At 42.9% G+C, this 27,090-nt stretch overlaps 1 protein-coding gene across 3 annotated transcripts in view; it reads right to left on the bottom strand.

Annotated features, from left to right (window-relative positions):
• C6 (complement C6) overlaps nt 1-25,378 on the bottom strand; it is a 44,543-nt gene extending 19,165 nt beyond the window's left edge. For 2 of the 3 annotated variants that reach the window (XR_010025557.1, XM_063128111.1), the window contains exons 1-10: nt 25,300-25,378; nt 22,131-22,311; nt 20,208-20,364; nt 19,336-19,480; nt 15,617-15,758; nt 13,316-13,454; nt 11,461-11,661; nt 5,440-5,680; nt 4,076-4,198; nt 248-414 (exon numbers count right to left, since the gene is read on the bottom strand). Coding sequence is in view for 2 of the 3 variants with exons in the window: in XM_063128111.1 (XP_062984181.1) it covers nt 248-414; nt 4,076-4,198; nt 5,440-5,680; nt 11,461-11,661; nt 13,316-13,454; nt 15,617-15,758; nt 19,336-19,480; nt 20,208-20,364; nt 22,131-22,288 (1,473 nt within the window). In the remaining variant the exon portion in view is untranslated. The remainder of the gene's footprint in view (nt 1-247; nt 415-4,075; nt 4,199-5,439; nt 5,681-11,460; nt 11,662-13,315; nt 13,455-15,616; nt 15,759-19,335; nt 19,481-20,207; nt 20,365-22,130; nt 22,312-25,299) is intronic. The other variant, XM_063128112.1, reaches the window with a different exon arrangement.
• Between the last annotated feature and the right edge of the window lie 1,712 nt (nt 25,379-27,090).

The following is a 27,090-nucleotide window of genomic DNA, read 5'->3' as shown; positions in this document are numbered from 1 at the left end:
AATGGAGTTTCCTGAAAGTGGGCAGGGAAAACTGACTGCAACAATGCTCTGAAATATTTTGTTGCAACTTCATTAGGAAATAACAACATGTAACTGTATTTTGTACCCACAAGAATTGTAGCCAGGCTAGCAAAACTGTGAACTGAGAGATATAGGATCTTTGTTAAAATTAATCATCATCATATGCAATAACTTCATGGGTCAAGCCATCACATTCTTTCACTCTTTCTCCTTTCCATTTTCCTACCTCCAAGTCAACAACGATTGGATTTTCCTTGGCGGATTCCAGCCAATTGGTGTACGTGTCGTGTTCAGGGAAAGACCCTCTTTGTTCCCAGGCAAGAGCTGCAGCGTACTGGGACCTCCCGCCTTTTACTAATGAGATCGACTTTTCAGAGGACTGCAAAAATGAACCTGAGACAGATTTGAAATTAGTGATTTTCAAGAGTTTGGCCACCACATACATGATCAAATTCACAACATCCATTCAGAGTCTAGGCAGAAAAGAGTTTGCAGAGGACACCGTTATAAAATGGCAGGAAGTAAAAAAGAAGTATCTTCATCCACCCTTATCTTTTGCTAAAGTTGTTTGGGTGGGTGTTCTCGTCACTGCGCCAGATGACTTTAGGCTTATATGCCACTGCAACTTTCACTGGAATCATATACGTATTCGGAAAGGATGACTTTTTACTACACATAAGAAAAGCCAGGCTGAATCAGACCAAAGCCCAATCTAGGCTAGCATTTTGTTCACACAGTGACCAACCAGCTATCTGTGGGAAACCCACAAGTAGAATATAAGTGCAATAGCACCACACCACTCATGTTCTCCAGTAACTGGTATACAGAGGCCTACTACCTCCCAGACCGGAGGTAAACCCATCATGATCAGTAGCCATTGATTGCTTTATCTTCCATGAATTTGTCCAATCCCCTTTTAAAGCCATCCAAGTTGGTGGCCATCAATAAATGTTGTGAGAGAAAATTCCATAGTTTAAGTATGCGCTGTGTAAAACTTCCTTTTACCTGCCCTGGGTCCTTCACTATTCAGCTTCATGGGAAGACCCCGGGTTCTAATATTAGCAGAGAGGGAGAAAAAGTCTCCTTACCCACTTTTTCCACACTATACATATATTTGTATGTCTCCATCATGTCTCCCTGAACTTGCCTTTTCCCAAGCTAAACAGTCCCAGGCATTGTAATTTTTCCTCAAAGGGGAATTACCCTAGCCCTTTGATGATTTTGGTTGCCCTTTTCTGCACCTTCTCCAATCTGCAATATCCCTTTTTAGGTGCAGTGACTAGAATTGTACTTAGCTAGGGTGACCATATTTTGGAAACCAAAAAAGGGGACAACATGGTCGGCCCCCAAGTGGGCGTGTCCAGCACCAAGGGGGCGTGCCCACCCGAACATAGCCTTGGTCACATGTCTGATTTTACAGCACACATTTAAGACAAATCTGTTCTACATAGCATCTTAATGTTAAAATCACTGAAATAAAGAACAAGGGAGAGATTCAATGTATCTGAAATTAACTTCACTCAGTTTTGCTGTACTTTGAAGCTTTTGCTATGCTTTGTGTGATACAGTCTCCCCTTCCCTCAAATATCTTTTCTGACTGTGTCTTCACTCATTGAAAGCTGCTGTTGTTGTTAACAGGGTTTGTTACTGGCCGGCCGGATGGCTGGCTTTTTTTAATTTCAATTTTTTAAAAAAGCTTGTGTACAATTGTCACAAGTTTCTCTACTCTAACATTAGGGTGGGTGTTGTGTCAGTTTACCTAAAGACTGGAGATCCCCTTAATGCCAAGGGCTGAAACTGCTCAATATGCAAAACCCCAAAGAGGAGGTTTGACAACCTGAGTTCGAAGGATATGGCTCCAGCAGTTTTAAAACACAATAATTTTAAAACTTTGAACTTTTAAAAAAATCCTAAAAAAACAGTGGATGAACAGATCTGATTCAAACCTGGCATGGCTAAATCTCTCATTAAGAGCTATCATGGTGCCAGCTTTCAGCCCTTTATCTTTTAAAAATGTCATTTAAAAATAATAATTTTAAAACCTCAAACTTTTTTTAAAAAATCCTAAAACTCAATGGATGGACAGATCTGTTTCAAACTTGGCATAGCTAAAGTCCTTGTTAAGAGCAATCATGGTGCCAAGTTTCATCTCTTTATCTTTAATAATAATATTTTTTTAAAAAAAATTAAACTTCAAATTTAAAAAAATCCCTAAAAATCAATGGATGAACAGATCTGTTTCAAATTTGGTATGGCTAAAGCTCTACCTAAAAGCTATCATGGTGCCAACTTTCAGCTCTTTATCTTTAAAAATGACGGTTTAAAAATAATAATTTAAAAACCTCAATTTTAAAAAAATTCCTAAAAAATCAATGGATGAACTGATCTGTTTCAAATTTGGTGTGGCTAAAGCTCTACCTAAATCCTATCATGGTGCGAAGTTTCATCTCTTTATCTTTAAAAATGACAATTTTAAAAATAATAATTTTAAAACCTCAATTTTTAAAAAAATCCTAAAAAATCAATGGATGAACGGATCTGTTTCAAATTTGGTATCACTAAAGCCCTTCCTAAGAGCTACCACTGTGCCAAGTTTCATGTCTTTATCTAAAAAAATGACAGAGTTATAAGCATTTTAGTTAATTCCCATTAGAGCTGCTCTTTGGGAAAATCCGGATTTCCCCTCCCCTCCCCTCCCGGATTTGTCATCAAAAACCCGGACAAATCTGGCCAAATCCAGTCATATGGTCACCCTAACTTAGCATTTCAATTGTGGTCGCACCATAGATTTGTATAAGGGCCATATGATGATGGCAGGTTTTTTTTTCAATTCCTTTCCTAATTATACTCATCATGGAATACACTGAGGATTAACCCCTGAGAAAGGGATGTTGTCAGGCCTCTATGTATTCCACAATTCTGCAAGATCACCGCTCACATGTAGAGTTTAACAAAAGGTACAGGATCTAGCCCCCTGAGAATCTTAGCTTTCTTTTCATTTCATTTTTTTTTAAAAAAAAGCAAGTTTCTAGCCTTCAAGTAACGATAATAAAATTCGAAAGTGACTGGTAAAATTTCAGAAGCCAATGGTAGTGTAAGATTATGAGAGGTCAGGGGACTTCCATGCTTTGGAAATCACTATTCCACTCGCTATGCTTTGCCAAAGCCAAGTAAATTATGTGAAAGAAGACGCCCAGGCAAATTCACTGACAGTGCAATGCTGTCCATGCAAAAGCAGGCCCAATTCAGCACAATGCAACTTACTCCCAGGTAAGGCTAGATAGGCTTGCAGCCTGAAATTGCACGATGCATGCAAGTTGCAGAATGGAACTTTCTGTGAACCGTTTATTCTTTCATTATTTATGAACCACTTTTTCAGGCTAAATTCTCAGGGCCAAACAAATGTGACTTTAAATGCATGTGACTTTAAATGCATATAACCTCCAGATGTATGCAAGGGAGTGCCTGCTTCGATCCAGGGTAGTTAGCAGTCCCCTCCCTTCCTCTCCTGAGCAGATGCTCTTTGGATTTTTTAAAGCCTGAACCCTCAAAGCAACACATGTAGCATCACATGTAGTTTGGCCCAGAAGGTGACTTTTAACAATAAATATTGGGACTTTTCTAGGGCAGAATCTGATCAGTGGTGGCTGGTGGCTCTGATGTCAGTGGGGTGGTGAATCTGCTCCAGGTTTCAGTCAGAACTGGCCAGAGCTCTAAAGGAGCTATCCAAGGTTGGATAGAGTTCTCACTGGTTCTGATTAAAAATGGAGTGGATTCACCGTCCCAGTGACATCAGAGGCACCAGCCGCCACTGCATCTCATTAACTAAAAACATATTTTTTTTAGTACAACATAGATGCAGCTCTGGATATGATCCACTGTGCCCTCTTTACATGCACTTGCCATTGGAAAATGACAGGATACTGAGATAACCTGACTACTGGTTGGATTCAGCATGGCAGTCGCCGTGTTCATATTGTTCACCTACCAAAAATCCTGGACTACTGAAAATGACCATATGTATTTTGTGTAACACATTTTCCTTTAGAGTCACCTTCATGGCGAGCACTCATCGTATTGTGTTCGCATCTCGTATGCACTTTCTTTTTCTTTTTCCAAAGGATACGCTTCGTCGTTTCTGTCCGGACGCACTCTTGTGATTGTTGCTCTGTTAAACCTATGGCAGAGAAGTCATTTCTGTTACACTTTAAGAGCTTTATCACACCAGCGTTATACTGTGCAATCACTGCAAATTGCATGCAAAGGACTCCGAAGTTTTCCATCTTATAATCTGCTTTTATTGTGAAGCACTCCCATGCATCCTGCTTTAATTGTGCTATAAAAGCAAAAGACTCACTGTATTTTGATACTAATGTTCAAGGGTATCATCCGAGCGGCCACTGGGGCACAGGAGCAGAATTTGAAGAAAAATTAAACAAATGCTTACATCTGCGTAAGCTTTAAAGATAAAGACATCAAAACTGGCACAGTAATAGATATTAAGGAGAGCTTTGAATCGGATTGGGTCATCCATTGATTTTTTAATGATTTTTTTACATTTCCCCCCTTAAACCCATTTCCTGGTATGCAAAGGATCTTGCCACCCGGTAGCAACAACAACAACAACAACGCTGACAGCTTAGTGCTGTAGGGATAATTCGAGGGAAATGGGTATGTGGGATGAAGCTCTAAAAGCTGCAAAACAATTCGGCATTCATGTCTACCCTCACCCGCTGGAAGCAACACTATGAGCTAGGTTATACCCATTTTACAGATAAGGCAATGGAGACTGTGGGAAGGCTTCTTGCCTAAAGCCAAGTTTACTGATAGAAAAGAAAAGATGAGATTTTGCAGCTTTGTGATGAACAGCTTGAGACAAAAATTATTGTGATGCTCAATCACCTCTGGCTGTTTGTGCTGATTTCTAGCCACCAGTGCCCTCCACACCACCATCTGCCCACTCCCAGGCACTCGTTTGCATGCAAAAAACAAAACAAAACCCCTTTATCACACACCTCAGAATAGGGATAGATGAGAAATTCCCTTTGATTCATTTTTACCTCAAATCCCCCCCCCCGCCCGATTGTGAATGAGAGTGCAGTTCCAGGGAGGGAAGTTAAACCTTTCCCCAATTTATCCCCACCAAATTCCACCAACCTGTGAGAAATTTAAAAAAGGGAGGAGTTTTCTTTCTTTTTAACACTTCCCCCTTGTGGGGTGAGTGGGATTTTGGGGTGAAAATTGGGTGGGGGAAGTTTAACATCCCCTCCTGGAGTGCTGAAGCTCCAAAGTGAACCGGAGCCATGCATGCTTATATGAGGGTAAATAAATCATCCCACATCACTGTGCTATGTGTGACTAGTGAAATGTTTAGTTTGGCCTAAGTAGGCTGATCTTCCCTTGCCAATGACACTATACCTGAATTTTTCATTTCTTCAGCACTGTATTGATAGAGGAGGTCATATGTGCCTCCCATTGAACCAGAGGTGTAGTAATGAGTCCCAAAGTCATCGAATATCCGGCCGTAGAGAGCATAGTTGTACTCCAGAGGGAGGCTGTTGAGGGCCTTTAGAAACACCCCAGAGAGCAGCAAGTCTGACTCTTTCACTGTGAAGTTTAATACTGAAATCACCTTATGGATCCGAATGAAGTTGGAATTCTGAAAGAGACGAAGAAGAAAAAGAGACAATGCTCCAGTTAATAATAACATGTAGAGTTTCTTGTGGCAAAATGCTATGGATTGGTACACATGAATATATCTTCATTTTTAGACCACTCTATGTCCCTCAGAGCAATGCACATATTTTCACCACCCCAATTTATCCACAGAACCTTGTCAGTAGGTTAGGCTGAGAAATAATCAGCCAGCCAAGCTCTCATCCATGATTCTATAAGATGTAAGTTGCTCAAACAGGGCATTCCATCCACTCAATCCTCATTGGGCTGGTTTTTGCCCCCTCGTTGTTTTTTAAGGTTTTTTTTTGGGAGGGTTGCTTTCAATGGCCCCATTTTGGCTATATTTCTATCAGCACTCACCCCTTTGTTTCACTATTATTATTATTATTATTATTATTATTTATTTATTTATTTATTTATTTATTTATTTATATAGCACCATCAATGTACATGGTGCTGTACAGAGTAAAACAGTAAATAGCAAGACCCTGCCGCATAGGCTTACAATCTAATTGTATTAGAGGAATTGTATTAGAATTGTATTAGAGGAATTGTATTAGAGGAAGTAATGGCTAACAGTAATTTCTAGATATGCTACTCTGCTGCGCCCGGCACAGCCTGGGCACGGGGAAGGCAATTGCGGGTGGAGGAGGAAAGAGGTGGCATGGACACCAGCAATTGGCTGGTGCTTTGCACCAAAGGAGGAGGGAGGGGATTCAGAGCCTATTTAAAGGCTTGTTCCCCTCCTCTCCCCCTCTTTTCCAAAGTTGGTCCCTCCCTCCCTCCTTCCCTGTAGGCAGTATGGGCTTGCTGGTTGCCTGTTCAGGGGGCCAAGTAGGAATTTTTTGCTCATAATCTGAATTGGTTATGAGTTTTTTCGCCTACTTCATACTGCAAGACAGCCCAGGGAGTATTAAATAGGTTAATCTGTTGGAATTCGGTCACATTTATGGCGGGTAGGCAGGCATCTGCGGTTGTTAAGGTAGGTGAACATTCCAAGGCACCAAAGGGTGAAGGATAACGCCTGAGGTTCAGCAGCTCCAAGTCCTGTGGTCCAGCGGCTGAAATAGGGCTTATCCTTGAGGCCAACCTTTCTCACCTGCTCACAGCCTGGTGGCAGGAGGAGGGATGACACCGGAAGACCTACCACCCCAAAAAGGGGGAGCCAAAGGGGTGGCGACAGATACTCGCCGCCCCTTAGGCTCGGAATGTCTCGCCTTGATTAGTAACGACGTACACCGTGATAGGTAAATGCCCGCTTAGGTTTCCCTATCCAGATCCATCAAATAAATGTTGGCCCTTGTTTAAACCCAGCTTTCTTGTGTCGCCTCTTTATTTCCACACTACACCTTCCCGCAGCTGTCCGCCATGAATATGTCTCATCTTTGGGACAGATGAATTTCTTGGTTTCATTTTTTATTACGTTCCATTTCCCCCCCCCCCCCCCGAGCACACATTCACTCCGTCCCATTACCCCATCAGCTGCTAGCTGCTAGTTTATACCTTCCTCTGGTAATCAGTGCATGAATCAGTGCTAGCTGCTAGCAGCTAGGATGGAAAAAAATAGTTACTTTGGACTGCTTATGGGCCTTAACAAGGGATGCTACATCACTGGTCACAGGTACCAATCGCAGCTGTTTATATCCTCCTCTGCTAATTAGTGCATGAATAGCTGCTAGCACTGATTCATGCACTGATTACCAGAGGACGGTATAAACAGTTGGGATTGGTACCAGTGACGAATGGTGTAGCATCCTTCGTTAAGGCCCATAAGCAGCCCAAAGGAACTATTTTTCCCCCCATCCTAACTCTGAGAAAAGAAAATTACCAGTTAATGAATTCCCAAATATTGAGTCCAGGCCAGCTGAATAGATTTTGGACTGGTCATTGGGGGTCCTCATTGTGTAATGAAGCCCCTTCCAAGGTTCCAGGCAGTTTTAAAAAGGCTAAAATCCTCTACACACTTGCCTGGGAGTAAGACCATTACACTCAATGGAACTTACTTCTGAGACGACACTGATGATTCCACTAAGGAAATGACTTTGCTAGAGGAAACAGGTGGCCATTTTATTTTCAACATTCTAATTTATCGGAGGCAGGAGGGAGGGGGAGAGCGATGCTACTGAGCATGTGTCGCCCTATCCCTGAAGAAGGTCTCTGTATTCACTCTTAATAGGATGAATAAATATTAATTAAAAATCAACCAAAGAGAATTTAAAATAAAATAAAAGCCATTCCACCAACTACAATGAAGGAGAAAGAAGACACCACCACTGGATTAATGTGTAAGGGGCTGAATACTCCAAATTTTGTGGATAAAAAAATCAACAGCTTAAATTATCAGAACCGTTTTGATTCAGAGAGGGGTTTTTTTTTCCTTTTGTACTGCCTTTCTTCCCTCAATCTTTCACCAATCTTCTTGAAATTTTCAGGATATGTAAAACCAACATTTCTTTCTGTCACATGTTAATTTCAGGATGATTGGTGAAATATTTTCAATTTTATGAACATTATGAACCCTCTATTACCCCTTTATAATGGTAGACTGCTTTATCTACTCTCCGACCTTAACTACAGGGACACTGCCATGTCCCTGTAAATTAAACCCAACTTAGCTAGTGATTCTTACCACATCTTCTGACAACTAATGTATTAGAAAGAGACTTAACATTAGTTCTTTGTTGAACTGTGCATCTTTCAATTGTAAATAGCAACAGTTCTAGCCGGAATGGCCACTGACACCAATAGTTTCTTTCTTATCAAAACTTTTCCCATTTAAAATTCTTGGCCATTGTTCTTGCTGCAATGTAGGATTATTATTTTTTGTACTTTTTGGTTAAGAAAAAAAATTATCTCTACATTGCACACACTAAAAAACAATTGTGTACATATTCATTTCACTTGGAAAAGGATTTTAGCCTTTTATTAAACAAATTCCATCAAGCACACTTTTTATACAATGAGCTATTGTTGTTGAGGTTGTTGGGATTTTTTTTTTAAAAAAATACACCATAATACTCATGCTTTTACTGGAACATTAGCTATTGTGAATAGATTTAGGATTTACATACATACATATATTTGAAAGAAAGCACAGATGTTGCACCACGATAAAAATAAAATAAATTCATCATGTAGAATATGCTTTTGAGAAACAGGTGTTCTAAAATAATAATAATAATAATAATAATAATAATAATAATAATAATAATAATAAGAAGAAGAAGAAGAAGAAGAAGAAGAAGAAGAAGAAGAAGAAGAAGAATCCATTTATATGCCGTATTCCCTCTAAGGAACTCCAGGCAATGAACATGCTTGACCCTTCCATTTTATCCTCAAATCAACCCTGACACTTGGGTGAATCATTATTTCTTAGCCTAACCTAGTTGAGACAATGATTTGCTCCAAGTCTTCCAGTGACCTTCATGGTTGAATGGGGATTTGAACAGGGGTTTCCTGTTCCTAGGTCATTATTGTAGTTACTACACCACACTGGCTTTCATCTTAACTACTGCCAGATATATTAGAATCACAGACACCCAGCTTTACAATTGGTGATGTCTGTTCAGAAGCAGGCTTTCATGAGGAGGTATCGTCATAGGTTGGGTCCCATGGAAAAATGACCGCTGTCCTGCATAAACAATTCCCATTGGTGGACTCCTGCATCTAGCACCTGGACGCAAGTAGGAACCCACAGGAACAGACACAGAATCAGAGTTATATGCTCTGCAAGTGCCAGACAAAACTCTGACCACTGCATTTTGGATCAATTGAAGCTTCTGAACCATCTTCAAAGGCAGCCCATGTAAAGCACGTTACAATAATCCAGTCTGGAGGCATGGATGACTGAATCAAGTCGTAGCCTAGGTCATCTGACCCAGTACTGCCTACCTTGTTTGGCAACACATATCCAGTCTCTCTATGGTGTCAGATCCAGATTTTTCGGGCCCTTGGGCAAGACACCCTCAATGGGCCCCGTCCCTCACTGAGCCTATTGTTTCCCCACCATCGTCATTAGCTGCTATTGCTCCTCATCCTACCATTCGCTTGCTTGACAAGTAGAGAGCCAATCAGCAAATAGTCAGCAGTGTCTACAGCTCCTGCTTCTCAGTGTTGGTGGGAATGGCTAGAGTACGAGGCAGAGGAACAAGCAGGAAGCAATGGTGAAGAGGAGGAGCAACTCCATGAGGCTTTGGCAGTGGGCATCTATTGGGATGTGGGCCCTTGACAGATGCCCAATGATGCCTACCTTTAACGCCAACCCTGACCTGCTGTCTGAGAAACCCACACCAGCCCACACACAGCCACAGATCTCCCGCTGATAACCTCAGACTCAATGCCGCTGCATTTTCAGTCGACTTGCATCCCAGAATGTTATGATGGTGGTATTTTCCCATTGTAATATATCTAATGTCATCAGTCTCTCCTGCTGAATCAATAATCAGTAAAGAAGGGGAGATCACTCTTATTCAGATCCTATCCCAGTGGTTTCACTGGGTTTGAAAAAATATATAATTTCACCCACCAGAAGTCTTTTGAAAAGAGAAATCAATAACCCACATATGAAACATTATGTCTCTATTCTTTGCTCTCAAATGAACCAAATGGCCTCTTCTTCAATCATAAAATAACTTCCTTTGGCAGACATTTCAGGCCTATGAGGCCCTCTTCTGCTCTCTATAATACAGGCAATTTGGCACAGGAGTGTTTTCATGTTAGCTGGATATTAAACAATTGCATTTTCCAGATCTGTCCTTCCACAAGCCAGAAGTTGGCTCCATTGGATGGAGACCAAACGACAGAAGCAAAGCATGAATTGAATATTGTGGTGGAACCGCTCGGCTTGACTCAGCGATTCCTCAGCTGGAGAAGGGGGGCGGGGGTCTGACTCAGCCAGCCCAAACACTCACCCCTTCACTGCCACTTTTTAACCCTTTGAAGTCTAGGTTCTCAAGGAAATGACACTACACTCAGGAGATAGGGACCAAACACTTTTATTCTTCACACTACACACTTCCCTAAGGGTCCACACATTAAGGTAAACACATATAAGAGAGATTTTTGGGGGGAGGAAACACGGACAAAGGAATAACACACTCAGGACAGCAGGGACTAATACCTCCCCTCCCCCTCCCCCTTTACACGCTCAAGCCAATGGAATCACACTCACTCCCCACTTAACCACCCACCAGCCGTAACTCCGGCAAGGTCCCTTGCTCACTTGTACCCAAACCTAATCTAAAACATAACAAACACTTAACTCTGTGACTCAACCTCTTTGTTGCTCACTTTGACTCAGCTTCACATCACTTGAACTAGACTCCTTCCCTCAGTGTCCACGTGGAGCTTCTGCCATCCAGCCGGCCCGGCCTGGATGCTCTGGCTCACCACACACGCACTGGACTCCTGACACCCACAGGAAAGAGACCAAGCTTTTTTATCCCAAGCTTTTTATCCCTTTCTGGGACCCCCTTGTCACCAGACCCACCCTGACCAATAGAAACCCCATAGCAACCCCCACCTCTCCTGAAGGGAAGGGGAATGCTCCCAGACATTGCACAGCTGCAACTTGTTACTCTCCCCCCCCCCACCCGGTACCAGCCCAGGGAGGTGTTATCACGCCAGGCACTTCTCATCCAGTGCAGCCATGCCATTTTACTTGCTAGTCCTTTTTTGAACACAAAGAAACCCCTCTCCCTCTCCCTAGGATGAAGCAAAAAATGTTCTCTTAAAGGAACCATGGGCTCAGTCCATGTCAAATACCTTTTTATATGAAGCTTGAATGGCTTCCTTGAAGGAGGATGAGGATGTGACCTTCACTTTTTTCTTTTTAGAGAACAGAAAGGGGATTCCAGAAGAGCCACTGTGAGAACCAGAGGAGGAATGCAAGGCAGACACACTGGACTCTAAGGGGATCAAATCGCTGTAGAAATCGGAGGCCACGTCATCCTCTTCATTCTCAACCTATGGAGAGGAGAGGTAAAACATAGATAGCCTCCTGATGATAGGCACATTCAAGAAAAGGCGCAATGTTAAGATCAGTTTTCACACATTTTTTTTTGTTCAACATGGGGGTGGGAACCTTGTTTGACATGGCAGTGGTGTAGTGGAGCAGTGGTTCACAGGCATTTGTTTATTAGCAGGGATACTGAGGCCATCTGCCACACAGCTCCATCAGACATCCCTTTGAGCTTAAGCTGTGACCCTGCAGTAGCTGGTGATGAATTTTCCCAGCAGCAGTACACTGGTCCCTGTTGTAATGCAAAGTAATTTATTTAGAGAGAAATGCTAGGGGCCTTGGACAGAGTCCGGTGGTGGTGGTGTATAGGATATTTTGGATTCCAGGATCTGAGGTAAGAGACACTGTTCCAATTTCACAGCCAGGAATCTAAGCTCCCTCCCCCTCCCCTCCCCCCTCCCATCATCACTGATGTGGAGACAATCATGCCCAGTTGCATCTCTGAGGTCACAAACTGGCAGGGTCAGCAGGGAGGGAAGGGGACTGGAGAGGCCAGCTTTGTGACAGCTCAGCTAGATGGGTGAAAAAGCCCATCTAGCTGAATGCAAAGCGGGAGATGCAACTAAAGTGATGATTACCTGTGCCGCAGCTCCTGCTCTGTGCTGGATACTTATAAGCCTCCAAATTCAGACTCTAATGAGCATCAAGAGCAGAACTCATAGTATTGGACCCATCTTTATTCAATTAGTGTGACCTTATGGAAAGGAGGACAGGGCTCCTGTATCTTTAACAGTTGTGATGAAAAGGGAATTTCAGCAGGTGTCATTTATATGCATGCAGCACCTGAGGAAATTCCCTCTTCATCACAACAGTTAAAGCTGCAGGATCCCTGCCTTCTTTTGTAGCTGGTCAGTCTAGAGTAGCTCCTGCAGCTTTAACTGTTGTGATGAAGAGGGAATTTCATCAGGTGCTGCATGCATACAAATAACACCTGCTGAAGTTCCCTTTTTTTATACAACTGCTAAAGATACAGGAGCCCTGTCCATATGGTCACTCTAATTTAATAATGCTTGTATATCACTTAATATAACTGTGCAAACAGAATGCTGGAGTAGATGGACCCTTGGTCTGATCCAGCATGGCTCTTCTTACATTCTTAGATTTTCCCTGCAGGATTGGAGCAACGGATGTTTTACAGAACTGGGAATTGTTTGTTTGTGTTTAAATTTGGGGAACTGCTTTCTTTTGTAAATAGCAATATGATTACGACAGGGCAACAGAAGGTTGGATAACTGATAGGCAAGAAGGTTGCATTTTTTGAGGTAAAGTGACTAAACCTCATGAAGCAGGTAACCACCCCATAGATTCCCCACTTTTTAAAGATGGGAGCCTACTGCAGACTTTGTCTGCATGTCTTCAGAATACATACACCATTGAAATCATGCTGACAAGAAACGTCCTCCTTAAAAAAGTTGAGATTCTCAGGATTCTGCAACCGGTCCTAAATTCTACCAAGCTCTCTATAGAATATGATGCACAAAGAAAAGTGCCAGTGCTCCATTAAGCAAAGGCTAGGCACTCAAGCAATATCACTGGCCTCGTAAGCATTGCAGAGCATTTCTATCCAAAATCTGATGCTTAATATCTTTTGACCATTACCTGAAAGCTGACAGCCTCTAGGTTTGCAGGGACACGAAACGTTTTCCTCGTGTCGTTGTTTTTGACCAGTGTGCATTTGCCTCCATTGAACGAATTACCAAGGACTTCTCCTCTGTTCTCTCCTGCCAAAAGGTGATATCTAAAGGAAGAAAATATTTCAGAAAGTCTAGCCTGTCACAATGAGCACCAAAGGTCGCACTTAAGTCAAGCAAGGTTTTCTTCCACCTTTGACTGACGGGTGACTTTGCAGAAGAATAAATAAAGCTATATGCCCATGCATATTTACTGGTAAGCAGGCCCCATTGAAAGTCAATGGGACTTACTTCTGAAGGTGGAGTGTAAATTGGAAACCAAGTAAACAAATAAACAAAAATTTCATTAGAATAATCCTCCCTCCCTAACCTACTATGCGCTACCATCATTCCTAACCATTGGCCATGATGGACGGGGTTGATGGGAGTTGTATTTGGAGGGCATAGGGGCGGTGAGGCTGGAATAGATCTTCTCAAAATTTCATTAGAATAATTTATCCTCCCTAACCTACTTATGTGCTACCATCATTCCTGACCATTGGCCATGATGGATGGGGTTGATGGGGGTTGTATCTGGAGGGCACCAGGGCAGGTAAAGCTGGAATAGATCCTCTCAACTTTTCCAACCAGATCCCTTTTGTTTGAATGGATTAATGTCCATCAGTTTCTCTTTCTTTATTCTCTCCGGAACAGTGCAGAAGTAACACCTAATCTCTCGTAGCCATGGTTGAGAAATCAGAAACCAGGCTTTAGGACACAACTATGTCCCTGCAGCTCTCCCCATCTTCCTCAGTAATGCAATTCATGGGCATGGAAATCAACCATGGTTAACATTGACCAGGGAGCCCATAGGATCTGAAACAATAGTTTAAAGTAGAGTGCAAGATGTCTGATCAAGTTAAAAGACTTTGAATAGGATTAGCAAGAATTTCCGGTTTGTTTCTCCCGTCACATCTCTCTCCAGCACACCCCCCGCCCCCTTCTGTTGAACTAAACATTCAGAGGCAGACATGAGTCTGGGAAAGTCAATCATGTCAGAACAACTGCAAATTGTGAGAGGATAGAAGTTGTAATAAGGAAGCAGGAGAGCTTAACCCATTAGTCCCCAAGCTTTTTGAACCAGTGGGTACATTTGGGAATTGGAGAAAGTACTGTGTGCACCACTACAAAATGGCTCCCGTGGTGGATGTGGCTAGTCACATAATGGCTGCTGTGAGGGCCTGCCTGGTCAAAAGAAGTGTGGGGAGAGAAACAGCGAGGCTAAAGGTGGAGAAGAAAGGGAAATTAGCATGGCAAAGGGTAGAGGGATGAGAAGGACTGAGGCCAGCATTTCAAGCCTGGGATACATACGAGCATTGTAAGCCCTGCAGATTTGACTTACGAGCCTCCTAATTCCACATTCCAGTGGCATCACTATCTGTAATGCTCTCCAGCAGACATCGCCCCTCCCAACAAAACTAATATGGAGGAAAAGTTATGAACAGGTGGCAAGTAGTTGGGCAGGAAAGGGGGTTGATGGGGGAAAGTGGCTAGTGGGGGAAAGGAAAAGCACCTCCTTTGCCAACACTTGACTCCCTCCCTTCCCACTGCCACTTGGTGACTGTCTGGAAGTGACACTGTTGTTTGAGTCTGCTGCTGAATCTCTAGTATTAGGGGGAGGAGAGAGACAGAGGGTGTCATCAGGCGAGCGTTTTATCCCACCCTCACAACTGGCCAGTCACGGATCTTCGTGGGTCATTTTGACAACGCAGTGATCCTTCTGCGTGCCTCCCGCTCCATTTCCCAGTTTTCGCATTTTTAAAAAAGCCACAGAAAACTTCTTTGAAATAAGTTGGGATTTGTCAGGATTTCCTGCCATGTGCAGGAAAGTTCCGCTATAAAGGGGCGCCATTCCCATTGTTCCATAGGAGCCACGTGGTCCCTGCACGCTCCCCTGTGTAATTTGAGCTCGTCCCCAATGCGGAAGTGAAGCAGGGAGCAGAGCAACAGTATGTGATGGTAGGGAAACATGATTCCCCATGTCTGATGATCCTCAAAGAGAGAAATTGAGCAGGGGGTTGGACTCGATGGCCTTGTAGGCCCCTTCCAACTCTGCTATTCTATGATTCTATGATTCTATGAAATAGAGAGGCTATAGGCCTAGGAGAACAGAAATTACAAATGCTACCACAAGATCTTTATACATAATCAAAGTGTGCTCAAAACTTGCATTCCAGCCTTTGTGTAGCCTTGCCTTTTCAAGGACAATAGTGAAACATTAGTAACTTACCCATGGCCCATTAGATGCACACCAGGAAGGCTCTCATGCCTTCTGTTGCACACAGCCCGTACACGCCGACAATCCCTTTCATCCGAATTGTCCTCACAGTCATTTTCTCCATTGCATTCCAAGTTTCGGCTGATGCAGCGACCTGTTGCAAAGAAAGAGCAGCATCTCAGCTGTTCTGTTTTGTTTTCTTCAGGCCATAGCATTGGAGGCGAGAAGCTCCAACAGGAATTCTTTCATTAAGTGTTGTGTCATTGCACAGGGAAATAAAATATTCACGCCAAGTAAAATTTCAGATTCAGAGGGCCAAACTAAATATTAGGGCAAATGATCAACTGTACCTGAAAATACAGCGATGGGTGGCATCATGACTCCAGGGGAGTCCCCAGGTTCAGGAGATGAAGCCATGGATGCAGAGGAAGTGGGAAAGGGTATACTTTATTTATTTAGCAATATATATGAATTGCTTACATTAAAATATATTTCTAAGTGATGTTCAAGACAATACAGTATATCATAATTAATTATTATTATTATTATTATTATTATTTATATAGCACCATCAATGTACATGGTGCTGTACAGAGTGTATTCAGAAGGCAGGAAATGTATGATTAATAATAATAATAATAATATATTTCTTACCCGCCTCTCTGATTGGATTGAGACGGGGAACAACAGCAATCATAAAATACATAACATACTGATTAAAAACATAGCAAACACTGTTAAAAACATCCTAAAATAAGCACCAAACCCCCAGTAGGGTTGGTCCCTGACTAGCTTGTAGTGGTAGGGAGTTCCAGGGAGTGGGTGCTACAATATTAAATGGCCCTATTCCGAGCCATTATGTTCCAGACCTCCAAAATCTTGGGCACCATCAGCAGGGTATCTCCTGATGAGCGCAGCAACCTAAAAGGCAGATAGGGTGAAGGTGGTGGTGGCCAAGAGATCTACTAAGTATCCTGGCCCTGAGATGTTTAGGGCTTTGTAAACAAATGCCAGATGCTTAAACTTGGCCCAATGTGAGCCATAAATAGCCCCCATCACCACCCCATGCTCTGCATCAGGAACCGGTCTCATTACCATCACCCACAGCATGAGGAGGCTGCACTGCCATCCTTTGAGTCTGTGAAGTCTAGCTTGGAAGCCCAAGTGGAGCCATAGTCTTCTGCCATGTCATCAGAGCCTGTTGAAAACCCCTCTTCTGGACAATGATCAAATGTGCAGGAGCCCTGTCCTTCCTTGCATAGTCACCCAAATCTATGTTAGATTTGATTACCTTCTCCCATATCAACTGGCCCATTCACTGAGATCTACAGGTCAGGGTCTCCTGGTTGCCCCATCACCTACACAGGTACATCTGATGGTGACCAAGGGAAGGGTACTCTTCCTTTGGAATTCTCCCCCCCCTCCCTTGCAGTGTGACAGGTGCCATCCTTGACAGTGTTTTGGAGCATGTTGAAAACCTATCTGTATACACAGGTATTTGCTGATTTTCATGCCTAGACTGGTAGATGTTCTTTGTCGTTGTTTTCACCTTTGAATTTTATTTTATTTCTTGTTATAATGCATTTTGTACACTGTGATTTGATACCGAAGAGCAGCAGATGAATATTTTAAATAAATAATACAATGTATTTGTTAAAATGGGTGGACTCCTTTACATTTCTCAGAGTCACTTATGACAAAATAAATCAAAATGAAAAGACAATTTCAATTCCATATCATAGACAAGAGGCAGACTCCAACAGGGAGTTGGAAGACAGAAACAAACTTCAAAGTGATCTTGATAGGCTGGAGTGCTGGGCTGAAAACAACAGGATGAAATTTAAAAGGGATAAATGCCAAGTTCTACATTTAGGAAATAGAAACCAAAGCCACAGTTACAAGATGGGGGATACTTGGCTCAGCAATACTACAAACGAGAAGGATCTTGGAATTGTAGATTGCAAGCTGAATATGAGCCAACAGTGCAATATGGCTGCAAGAAAGGCCAATGCTATTTTGGGCTGCATTAATAGAAGCATAGCTTCCAAATCACGTGAGGTACTGGTTCCTCTCTATTCGGCCCTGGTTAGGCCTCATCTAGAGTATTGCGTCCACTTCTGGGCTCCACAATTCAAGAAGGATGCAGACAAGCTGGAGTGTATTCAGAGGAGGGCAACCAGGATGATCAGGGGTCTGGAAACAAAGCCCTATGAAGAGAGACTGAAAGAACTGGGCATGTTTAGCCTGGAGAAGAGAAGATTGAGGGGAGACATGATAGCACTCTTCAAATATTTAAAAGGTTGTCACACAAAGGAGGGCCAGGATCTCTTCTCGATCCTCCCAGAGTGCAGGACACAGAATAACGGGCTCAAGTTACAGGAAGCCAGATTCCGGCTGGACATCAGGAAAAACTTCCTGACTGTTAGAGCAGTACGACAATGGAATCAGTTACCTAGGGAGGTTGTGGGCTCTCCCACACTAGAGGCCTTCAAGAGGCAGCTGGACAACCATCTGTCAGGGATGCTTTAGGGTGGATTCCTGCATTGAGCAGGGGCTTGGACTCGATGGCCTTGTAGGCCCCTTCCAACTCTGCTATTCTATGATTCTATGATAGGGTGTCTATGCCCCTGCTGATTCCTTTCTGTCCCACTTATTCCCTTCTGCAAGTGGTGGGTCCTGCCAATTCCACTGCACAAGCAGGACCCACCACTCTCACAAAAGAGATTTCCCTGTAACATGAGGAAACACTTGTTCTTGGAAAGAGGAAGGTCGATGGAGCTCTGTTATGCGAGCACCACCATCCTGCCTCTTTCCAGAAACAAGCATTTCAGTTTGTCTTGGAAGTGTTAAATTGTACAAGTGGACTCCTACCAAGAAGCACTTTACATTGGATGGATCTGGTGCTTTATCTGTAGTGAGTTTGATACTAGAAGACTGATGAAGAGTCAAAGGTTTGAACTGATGCAGTATCCTACAGTATATGCTGTTTGAATGCATAGAGATGTGTTTGGCCTAACCGGCAGCTTTGTAGTTAATTAGGAAGACCTCTCACACAGGCTAGAAATCTACAGCTTCACCTTGAAGCTGTTTTGGCCAGCTGTGTGATCTCATCCCCTGAGGTGTGTGTGCCAACTTGTCAGCTCCTGAATTAGGGTGAAACAAGATGGTTTTGCTCTTTGGTCTTGCTCCAAGGGGGAATACACACGCTACCAGCCTGGCAAACATTTGCTGGTACTAGCAGAACATTTTGTATGCTTTGGGGACCCCAGGCTAGAATTTGTCAACTGAAGGGACGTGAGCCTTCTTTGAATATTCTTCCTTCCTCCATTTATCATCTGTGTATCCTCAATAAACTGATCCATTTGTGATTTTGTCTCACTTTGGCATGCACAAATCTGGTTTGACTGGGACCTGACGGGATCAGGACCCCTAGACTAAAACATCATCTACAGTGTTTTAGTCTTTTTGACTACCAATAACATCGGGAACTGTCTGCAGAGATGGCTGCCATTATGCAGTAGAAAGTATTTTCTATGAATCATCTTTGCCTCTGTGCTCCTGCCCCAATTGGCCCACAGGCCAGGATAGTTGCCAACCAGAGTGTTGTATCAGATTATGGATATTCCAAGAGGTTTTCATTAAGGCTATTTTTTAAAAATATATAAAAAAACAAATTATTTTAAATCAATAGATTTAAATCTAATTCAGGAGGGTATAAAAATGAGAGTTACCATTTTCACACTGGAATTTATTTGCACAGTTTACTTCCTCTATGTTGCAAAGTTTGGTTGGGTAGCACCTCCGGGACTCTACCAGCTGCTCATTGCAGGGTTGTCCCCGAAACTGAGAGGGTCGGTTCAGGGTTCTGGTACGAAACTGAAAGGCAGAACGAGGGCTTATTGAAATGTGAGGAGGGGGCAGTAAGATCTTAGTCTCAGCACATTTAAAGAAAGAACAGTGCATACCACAAATTTTATATAAAGTTGTTGTTTTCAGACAGGAAACGCTTCATAATACTGTTACAAATGGACATTGGGAAAGGGCTAAAGAGGCTCTTCTACGAGGCAGAAGATCTACAACCCTACAGCGTGTGGCCCTCCAGAAGTTGTGCATATCCAATTGTGAAGGTTCATGGGAGTTGCCACCCAAAACATCTGGAGAGCCACAAGTTGCCCAATGGTGAAGGATCACAAGTTGTCCACCCCTGATCTATCCCAATATTGCCTCCTCTGTTTGGCAGCTGCTCTCTGGGGTCTAAGGCAGGTGTCTTTCCCATCACTGCCTACCTGTTCCCTTAATTGGAAATCCCAGGGATTGAGCCTAGGACAGCCTTCCTCAACCTGGGGCGCTCCAGATGTGTTGGACTACAACTCCCGGGCATTCTGGGAGGTGCAGTCCAACACATCTGGAGCGCCCCAGGTTGAGGAAGGCTGGCCTAGGACCTTCTGCATGCAAAACAGGTGCTCCACCACTGAGCTATATTCTAGACCCTTCTTATGTCCCGACCCAAATATTCTTGTTCTCCATCACAGAAATCATTATTCCCATTTCCCACTGCCTCACTTTTCTAGCCACATCTTCCCCACCTTCCTTTTGCACTTACTTGTTTTTTAATACACGGGTCGCATTCTGACCAGGAGCCAAAGTCTCCAATCTGGCAATTGATAGGACACATCTGCTGGTTGCAGGCCCTTGATTCCTGAGTGGTGCAAAGTTGGGCACAGAAGTTTTTGTTGTAGTACTCATCTATCCTTATTTGCCTAGAATACAAAAGGAGGTCCTGTCAAGCAAAGAAACAGAATGTCCACCCTGGAAGGAGTGCCAATGCGGGAGCCTGAGGCCTCACAGCGCCAACGCAACACCATCAAGTCGGGCCCCCAGTCTCCAAATGGACCACAGCACTGGGTGCAGGGGAAGGATATTTCCTGCAGCTTGACATTTATTGCCTTCCTTTCAGTGCAGCTACAGCAACATGCAGCGGGGCGTCCTTACTGAATGTGTCCCGCTGCAGATTGCTTTAGCCATGCTGAAAGGAGGAAGGGGCAGATAGATCACTTTTCCTCTGAGGAGCAATCCAGCCTCCTGCCCTCCTTTCTCCCTATGGCGATGCCTGTATCGGTGACAGACATAACACGCCCGTTGCTCTAGCAACAAGGGGCAGCATGTCAGTGCAAAATCTCCCAAGGCTGTCGCCTTCTTCCTTCAGCAGATGGATCCATTTTCCAGGGAAGTGCATTGATGCCATTTATTTCTAGGGTGCCAGGCACATCGTGTGTTTCAGCTCTCTCTCCCACCCTGGCTCTGTCCCTCCCCTCCCCACAGAATGGCGGCACCCCAATATGGTAAGCGGGAACTAGCACCACCATTAAGAGGGGAGGAGAGAAAAGGAGACTACCCCATGCAGTAGGTGAACTCCAGCCCACGGACAACTTTTACCATGATGCTTTAAAGTGACATGCTACAAGTCCACACTGCTCAGCCTGTGAGGTGGACTTCCCACCAAAGTGTGGTCCGAGCGCGTCCTTTATCTCCTGTGGGTAGTTAACAAATAATACATGGAAAACGCCATATTTACATTGTTTTTAATTGATTTTGTATGATGCTTAGGGAACTTGCTGATAGGCATTTAACAAATATAATGACTCTGTTCAGATGACACACTAAACCACGGTGATTAAGCATTTTGAGCTAAATATTATGGATTAGCATGTCTTGTGAACCATGACTTAATGTGTCATTAATTAATTTAATTTATTTATTACATTTTATTATTACATTTTTATACCGCTGAATAGCCAATGCTCTCTGGGTGGTTCACAAAAATAATGTACTTGTTTAACAAGGAACAAGTTGACAATTCAGCATGTCAACCAATCTCCTATGAAATGCACAGCTCACAGTTTCAGGCAGAAGAAAACACAGGCTAAACCCCATGAATCCAATTCAAAGTAAGGAATGTAAGTTTTCCCTATTAAAAATAAGCCATATTGATGTGACTTCATAAAAGGAATTAGAAGTCTGAAATGTTTAGCTAACAACAACACTCACAAATTAAGAGAGTCATGAAAGGAACTGCGTGTAGTGAGCACCAATCAGGGAACCTTCTAAATCAGTTGCTTGCACCCCCAGCTCTCTCCTACACCTGCCCTAAAAGGGAATACAAGGGGAAAGTTTGGAATGTCCCCTCGCTTAATTACATTTCTAACTATGGTGGCTACATAACCATGGTTTAAACACACATTCACTAGCCATTTGTTCCGAACGTGTTAGCAACCTAACCATGGTTTAGCATGTTGTCTGAAGAGGCCCAATAAATCAATAAATTCAGAAGGGTTTTTTTTTCTGGCAAAAAAAAGCAGCAACAGAGGGAGTGCTTGACCCTGGAAATAAAAAGGGACCATCACGCAACACCAACATGTCATTGTTAAAAAAGGTTTTTGAACGGAGAAGAGACATGTTCCTATCAGTCAACTTGAAAGTTAAAAAATTCATTTGTTATATAAGCAATAAGGTGTTTCTCACCTACCTTTGCCTGCTTTGAGTCCCATAATTACAGGTTCTTGAACAGCTCGACCAGGGAGTCCATGGATAATGGTCACAGTAGCATCCCTCGCTGCGTTCAATTGTGGCTTGCAACAGGATAAGGAGTAGCCAATTAATTTTTTTGTCCATAGCTATGGCCATGGAGCTAGCAAAGTCAATGAAGCCTACAATGCAAAATGGGGGAAAGGGCTGCAATTAGAACAGTTTGACTCCCATTTCTACAATAGGACAGCTTAAGAGCTAATCTACAATGCAATATATTGTAGATAATGACGGACGCTGGATCAAACTGTGATAACTGTTGAAAATGTTAAGTGAAAGCAGGATGGGGCCCCCAAAGCCATTGATTTGCACCACTGCATGAACTAGCATGAGGAGAATTCCGTGACTCACCAGACGTATGAGGAGCAGACACTGAAATGCCTATAACAGGCCCTTCATCCCAATTAGTGCTGAAGGAACTGCCAAAGCAGCAGACCTCGGTGATACATGCCCGTAGGATACAATCCCATCTGGATTTTATTCATTTAACATTTCTATACTGTCCCTTTTTTCCAAAAAGCCAACAAGGTGGTGTTCAGCCAATGTAAAATAAAACTATAAAACCACTAAAAATAATTTTAAAGGCCTAGGTTAAAGAGATGTGTCATAGGACCTTTTCGATAAGTCAAGGGCCTGTTCAAACATCATGCTAACCCACCATGAATCACTCAAAAACATGACCCACAGTGGATTAATGTGTCATGTTGCAGGAGCCTCCCCCTGCCCCAGTCATCCAACTACGTCCAACAGTCATCCAGCTACCTACTATCCACCTTCTGCAGAGTCCACCAGCAAGAGTGACTGTGGCGAATCCACCTTTCTGTCCTTTAGGTATGTCTGAAGGGTTTGTATGTCTAGTGAGTGCGGAATGTTTGACTGAGTGGGTGTGGCTGATGATGCTGTGAGAGAGGGGGAGTATAAATAGGTTGGCTGAGGAGATTGAGGTTTAGTTTTGAATGAGTTTTGAGTGAGTTAAGGGAGTTAGGATTTGTTTAGTCATGAGAGTGCCCAGTAGCGTGGAGAGTGAATGGAGATAAGATTACTGTTTTTAGGGTGACCATATGAAAAGGAGGACAGGGCTCCTGTATCATTAACTGTAATGAAGAAAAGGGAATTTCAGCAGGTGTCAATTGAAGTGGGTGAAATTCTCTCTTCATTAACACAGTTAAAGCTGCAGAAGCCCTGCCCTCTTTTGTAGCTGGCCACTCTACTATAGCTAGTGTAGCTTTAACTGTTGTGATGAAGAGGCAATTTCACCCATTTCAATTGACACCTGCTGCAATTCCCTTTTCTACATTACTGTTAAAGATACAGGAGCCCTGTCCTCCTTTTTATATGGTCAGCCCATTTTATTAGAACTAGTAGATTAAGCAGGTTAACTGGCATTGAAAGTAACTAAATAAAATAAACATTTTATTATGTTTTGTTACCTCAAACCACGTGTCTGCTTGGCTTTATCACCTGCTCTACTGTTAAACACCATATATATATATATATATATATATATATATATATATATATATATATCAGCTTATTTCATGCACAGCAGAACCTTTCCAGATTCTAGCCTTTACCCTCTCATGTGAGGAAAAGGTTGTGTTTTACCCTACCCTCAGGTTGTTCAAGTAGTAGTGCTTGGCTTGAGAAGGGTGTGCTAGGCAAGGCCTTCTGTATAAGGTTGCAGTGACCACTACTTCCAGAGATGCTCTTGCTGGATGGACTTCCATTACAGCCTGGGACAGCTGGAGCAACTTCTCCAGTCTAATTCACACCATGGCACCTATTGGGGTACATGGGCGCAGCAGCAGGAGGCTATCTCTAGTATTCGAGGCAGTAAGCCTGTGTGCACCAGTTGCTGGGGAACATGGGTGGGAGGGTGCTGTTGCACCATGTCCTTCTTTTTCATCCCTGGCCGATGGCTGCTTGGCCACTGTGTGAACAGAATGCTGGACTAGATGGACCCTTGGTCTGATCCAGCATGGCACGTCTTATGTTCTTATGAACAATCAAGACTGAATCCGTAGAATTCTCTGTCTTTAGCTTGGAGTGATGCGGGATGCTTTGACAATAGAACAGTTCAAGTGGGGTGTCAACGAAATGTTACAGCGTATCCCCACTCAGGGCTCCAGCCAGGCCGAAAAAGGAAACCATGCAGTGCAATCTCAAATACGCCAACTCTAAATTAATCCCCATTGAGCTCAACTGGACTTAGCCCCAGAAAGTGTCCATCGTATTGCAGCCTTCAATAGTTTATCTCATCATTAAAGTTGTACGTTTATGGTGATATTCATCTCATCATTAACGATTATTCCCCATCCTTAAGACATTTTTTCCACATTATATTGCAGCATTTTCTAACCACGTTTACCTCCACTTACAACTTTTCAAAGATGTCCGTATCTGCTAGGTTTGTTACTTGTTTCTTTACAGGCCTGAAACACAGTAATTATGCTAGAGGCGTCCCTGCCTTGCCCACACTTATCTCAATTCTAGGAAACGTTTCAGTAGCTGAATTTTTGTGAGTCAAGATGCTTTTAAAGGCAAAAGAGCATGACAAGTTGGGGGTGGGGAGGTGGCAACCCTAAGTTTAACATTAACAAAGCTATAAAGATCACTACAGCCCTTCAAAAATCACTGAACGGGCTGCCACCTAATTTTAAAATTATCGTTATGAATTCTTGCTTCTCCCATTTTAACTTCAGCCCCTTATTTTCCTTATATCCAACATTTACCATAGTAAATAAATTCATACGGAGATCTTTTTTACATTTTATGAAATAAAAAATAATCCACGAAGCTCTCCTGTGTGGCAGAGAATTGGTTTGGCTACTTACCCACAGGGAGAAAAATCATATTTCATTAGTAGTTGAACTGGAATTACAAGTTCTCTTATTCCCTACAGTACTTTCTAAGCTTTGAAACCAATGGCAGGTGTGGCAACCCTAAAAAACACACACATCTAATTCCAGCATTATTTGCTGCATTCCTTAATCTAAGAGAGCATATCTATTTGATGCTTTAGAAGAGCCACACAAAAAACTGCAGGTGTGCTATGTATGTTCATTCATCACGATCACAAGCCAATACATATACATGGAGTAAAACCTTACCCTTACAATTTATGTGCGAGGAAGAAATATAGTTCACACAGGGCTCCTGCAGGCAAAGTGAACCACTTTGATTGCAGAATATGGTTCTTTGTTGACCAAAGAGCAGTGTTGACATCACCCCATTAGAACAAGAGGCACCTGGTGATGGTGCAATGCAGCGGTTCTGTTTGTGGTCAGTTAAAATGTAACCAAGTACGCAATTGTAAACAAGCTTACCACTATGGAAATAAGTCTAACTGAAATCACCAAGGCTTACTTCTGAGTAAACATGGTTACAACTGGACTGTAAATCTAAGCCTACCTTTTTGTTTTCCAGAATGATGGCTGTAGCCACTAATAAACAAAAAAGTAAAGAGAAATAATAAGTAAACCAGTGACATTTATTATTTACTTACTACATTCTTATCCTACCTTTCTTCCATGAAGCTCAGGGGTAGCATCCATGGCTCTAGACCCCCAGTAATCCTCCCAACAACCCTGTGAGGTATGTCAGGTGGAGAGATGCAGTGTCTGGCCCACAATCAGCCAGCGAGCTTCCTTGACTGTGGATTTGAACATGGGACTTTCCAGTCCTAGAGTCATTTCAGGATTTTGATGTGGAGTTATGTTATGGGAAGTGTGATGAGTCTCATATCATATCAATAAGATTCCATCATGGTGACACTACATTCTCCTTGAGCGTTTTATCCCTCATAGTGCACACAATGACACCTTTTGTGGTATTTTGGATAATATGGAATAGAAAAGTGGTGCATGGAATGCCTAATATGCCCCAACAGATCAGTGCACTTCAATCCCGATAAATAGCACTAGCGTAGATCTTGCCCTAGCCTAAGTTTGCACTGACATCCTAGTTCAGCATTCTGTTTCTCATTGTAGCCAACCAGATGCGTATGAGAAGCCCCCATGAGGGCGAACAACCCTACTGTTGTTCCCCACCGAATGGTGTTTGGAGCCAGTATATAGCAGGGATAAGGAACCTCTGGCCTGCAGACCTCATCTGGCCTGCGGAGCCTTTCACATGGACTCCCATCCATGAGGTGTACTCCTTCCGTCAGTTCTCTTCATAATGTTATGAGCCTCTGTGTGTTTGTTCATGTGGTTTTTATTTATTTATTTGCTTACAAAATTTGTATACCGCTCCATATCTTAAACAGAGTCTGGAGTAGGGAACATAAGAAGTAAAACAGGGTGGGGGGAGATTAAAACACCATATTAAAATTATACATTTAAAAAAACAGAGTGCCAATAAAATCCATGGCTGTTGGTTAAGGAAGACTTCCTGGAATTGAGCTGTTTTCAGGAGGTGTACAGAAACAACACAGTGTCGGCACCTGCCTGGCATCCAGGGAGAGGGAATTCCAAAGAAAGGGGGCCACCCAGTGAAGGCTCTTCTCCTGGTGGACTTCAGTCAGGCCATAGGTCCATGTGGAACCATAAGGAACATGCCCTCTGATGATCTCAGCGACCAGGCAGGTTGGTAAGGGAGAAGGCGCTCTCTCAGGTATCCTGATTCCAAGTTGTTTAGGGCTTTGTACATAGTACCGAAACCTTAAACCTGGCTGGTAGTGAATAGTTATTGCTTACAACAATCCTTCTGTAGCATTTTTCAGCCTCCCAGGCTTCCTGAAACCTTTTGGTAGGACATCAAAGTGCAGACAGCCTGGGAGACTGCCTGTGGAATGCCTGAGTCTCATGTGATTATTTTTTTTAAAGTAAAAATAAAGGTTTTAAAGTTTTGATACAGTTTGATGTCTTCCCAAAGTCTTTCAGGGAGTGGAGGCAGTGTGT

This window comes from Elgaria multicarinata, chromosome 6 (genome assembly GCF_023053635.1).
Source record: "Elgaria multicarinata webbii isolate HBS135686 ecotype San Diego chromosome 6, rElgMul1.1.pri, whole genome shotgun sequence".
In the NCBI taxonomy this organism is placed as follows: Eukaryota; Metazoa; Chordata; class Lepidosauria; order Squamata; family Anguidae; genus Elgaria; species Elgaria multicarinata.
The sequence above is the reverse complement of the archived record's forward strand: the minus strand, read 5'-3'. Positions and strand labels throughout refer to the sequence as shown.